Here is a 3272-nt window from a genome sequence, read left to right as displayed (position 1 = left end):
CGTGGGTGTATGGGTGCCGGAGGAGGAGGGGTGGGAAGTGGGAGGAAGGCGAAGGCATGCGCGAGAGATGGTGAAGAAAGACGACGGGCGAGATTCAACGGTCATATGCGTGGGAATCAGATGGCTTGCGCAGGCACCGACTAGTTGCCGGATCGGTAAAGCCAACAAGAAATTATGACTCCTGAATTCACAATAAATAAATCTAGAGATAGAGTTAATAGAGGAGCCCCAATTGTATGACCAAGCTTTCTAGTGATAAAGGAGATCCATACATTGCACAAGAAGTTGGAAGGCATGGAACTCCTCAAAAGCTTTGACTGATAAAGGCATAGAGAATGAGTGCAGACTTATGGTGCTCAGGCACCACGGAGGCTTGTATTTTCAAAAACCATATTTAGAAGTTAAAAAAAACTGTGAAAACCTGTATGTGTTCATTATGAATCCATGAAATTCCATTTGAAAAAAAGATTGTAATTTATAAGTTGTACAAAAATAATTTCCGGCCCAACAACAACAAAAAAGGCCCATTTGAAAATATACATTTGTCATTTTTTGTACGCCACCTGTGAGAGTAAAAGTTATGAACTTTTGCACATACGTAGTATACATGTGTATGTGTGTTTACAATTATTATTTTTGCGCTGCAGAAAATGATGTTTTGAAAATGGTCTCCAAGCAGCTCGGGCATCATTGGCATTTTCCACACAGAGTCCTACTAAAACTATTCACACAAGTCATAAAAATTCTTCCTTACAACGTGGCAACAGATGATTTATTGGGCTGCTGAGCTGCCACAACCCAACTAGGCAACTCTTCAGAATCATGACGAGTGGCAGTGTGGTCTTCTTCCTGTGTCGAGTGCGTGAGGTGATTGTTTCAAAAAAAAAGGAAAAAGAAAAGAGAGAGAGAGAGAGAGAGAGAGAGAGAGAGAGAGAGAGAGAGAGAGAGAGAGAGAGAGAGAGAGAGAGAGAGTGCGTGAGTGCGTGAGGTGATGACAAATGAAGCAGAAGAATTTTAAATTTTCAGTAATCAATTTATTTTCCTTTGATATGTAACATGTTGACTTTCCTTCAAGGAAAAAGGTAGCATGCACGATGGCATTTTTCATGCTTGTTTTTTCGAAAGACATTTTTCATGCTTCGATTGATGGTCCGGATCATACTCTGTTCAAAGGTCAAACACGTCTTAATATCACTGCAAGATAATTAACGTTGTATTTTTATTTATTTAGTATCATCAATTTGGCACACGAACACTCACAAAGCTGGTAGTAGCTAGTTACAATTTCCTCAAAAGACACACACACCTCAGCCGAAAAAGAATCAACACAGATCGATCGATGAGCAAAAGAATAGGCGGAGTACCTACGTACATGGTCAAATAAGAACGCTAAATGCTACCACGGGTCCACGTCCAATCCAAATCAACCCAGCGCCGCTCTTCTAAACGAGAAAGATGACCCTTGATGCATGTCGCCATGGATGGACCGATCATACGACTCTACAGTTGGCCCTGATCTTGCCGCTGCTGCCGGTGAGCGCGCCGATGTAGCCCATCTTGACCATGGCAGCGGCGAAGTCGCTCTGGAAGGTGGCCGGGTCGTTGGCGTAGGAGACCACCTGCACGGCGGTGTTCCCGTCGCTGAGCAGCGCCTGGTCGGAGGCGAGCAGGCCCCGGTTGGACATGATGCCTTTGTAGAACCCTTCGTCGAAGGAGTTGGGGGTGACGGCGTCCATGGGCACCAGCGGCCCCGGCGAGGCGGACGCGCCGCACTGCTGCGCCAGCTGCGCCACGTAGCCGGGGTCCATGGTCGGGTCCTGCGCTGTCGGCGACGGCGTCTGCAGGCGGCTGCTGAAGGAGCTGCAGTGCGAGCCGCCGATGGTGTGCGCGCCGGACAGGGTCACCAGGTCCTTCTGGTTGAGCCCCTTGGAGGCGAAGATCTTGGTGAGCTGGTTCACGTTGGGGGTCGGGGGCGGCAGGTTACCGCCCGTGTCCTGCGCCCGCGACACGCCCCCGTCCCTCCGCCCCGCCGGCACCTGGTACGCGTTCCCGCCAGTCTGCGTGCGCACACACAGTCACCATCAGCGACGATTAACAGACTAAACAACGGCAGGCATCGTGTGCACATGCAGGTGCAGCTAGTAGCGTCATGTCCATGTGGTGCACAGAGAGAAAAGGAGAAAGGTAGGGGACACAGATGGCAGATCACATAGGCTTTACGTACTGAGATTCTGATAAACCCATATGATCATGTGCTGTCTGGTTTCCTAAAGTGACAGTTTATATATTAACCACAAAATGCAGCCGATTAAAGCCGGGGCTAATGATGGCTTTGCTTTGCACGTACCAGCGCGACGCTGTCCCTGGCAGCGAAGGCGAGGATGTCGGCGCAGGAGACGACGCCGAAGCACGCCTGCTCCACCCGGGCCTTGATCCGGTCGATGACCTCGAACCCGCGCAGGCTCGTGTTGGGCCCGGCGTCCTTCTCCGCCGTGTTGCCCTTTGTGGAGTCGACCAGCACCGACGCCTCGCAGCCGCCGACGAAGCAGTCGTGGAAGTGGAGGCGGAGGAGGCCCGCGGCGAGGCCCGGGTTGGCGGACACCGCCTTGCTCACCTCCTGCTGCACGATGATCTCCGCGGCCGGGCACGAGCTGTCGTAGAACCCCACCCGCAGCTGCGCGCGCACCCCCGCCGACGCCATCAGCACCACGTAGGAGACCACCGCCGCCACCTGGACCAGGCACGTCGCGCCGCCCCGTCTCATCTGGACCTCCATTGCCGGCACGTACTCCCTCTGGTGGCAGTGGCACTGACACCCTCTTTATACACTGGCTTAGCTATACTTCCTTGCTAAGGAAGGGGAGAGCTGATGAGTGGAGCGTGTTAAATAGAAGGGTTACAATTAAGCATTGGAGGGATTAAGGGGAATCTCGACCGATTGGCGGTGCATGTGCGGCCGGAGGGGGAAAAGGGTTGGTAGTGGAAATATGTGGTGGAGAGAGTGGGGCCGCGGCGAGGCCATGGCTTTTCTGCCATGATTGGTGGCAATGGAAAGGCTGCGAGATCTGCGGTACATCGGTACTCCAATGTTTTCACCTGCGCGCAGATGCATGCAGTACGCCGCGGTCGAGCCATGGATTCCCCCGGAGCTGTGTATGCATGCCATTCTCTTAGGAAGATGAAGTGGTGGTTGTTCCCGCATCTTGTGATGCCACGGCGGCGTCGTGCATGCAAGAACTGCGGTGTCCTGACACTAGAACTAATTAAAAAGA

At 52.3% G+C, this 3272-nt stretch overlaps 1 protein-coding gene across 1 annotated transcript; it reads right to left on the bottom strand.

The window, feature by feature from the left end:
- Positions 1-1202: 1202 nt before the first annotated feature.
- On the bottom strand, positions 1203-2870 carry LOC109765046 (peroxidase 5). Its single transcript, XM_020323833.4, has 2 exons — positions 2348-2870; positions 1203-2057 (listed from the first exon to the last, which is right to left on the bottom strand). Exons 1-2 carry the CDS (start codon positions 2774-2776, stop codon positions 1491-1493), a joined length of 996 nt encoding a protein of 331 aa, XP_020179422.1. The 5' UTR covers positions 2777-2870; the 3' UTR covers positions 1203-1490.
- Between the last annotated feature and the right edge of the window lie 402 nt (positions 2871-3272).

This window comes from Aegilops tauschii, chromosome 1, assembly GCF_002575655.3.
Source record: "Aegilops tauschii subsp. strangulata cultivar AL8/78 chromosome 1, Aet v6.0, whole genome shotgun sequence".
Classification (NCBI taxonomy): Eukaryota; Viridiplantae; Streptophyta; class Magnoliopsida; order Poales; family Poaceae; genus Aegilops; species Aegilops tauschii.
This window is presented reverse-complemented; position numbering and strand designations above follow the sequence as displayed.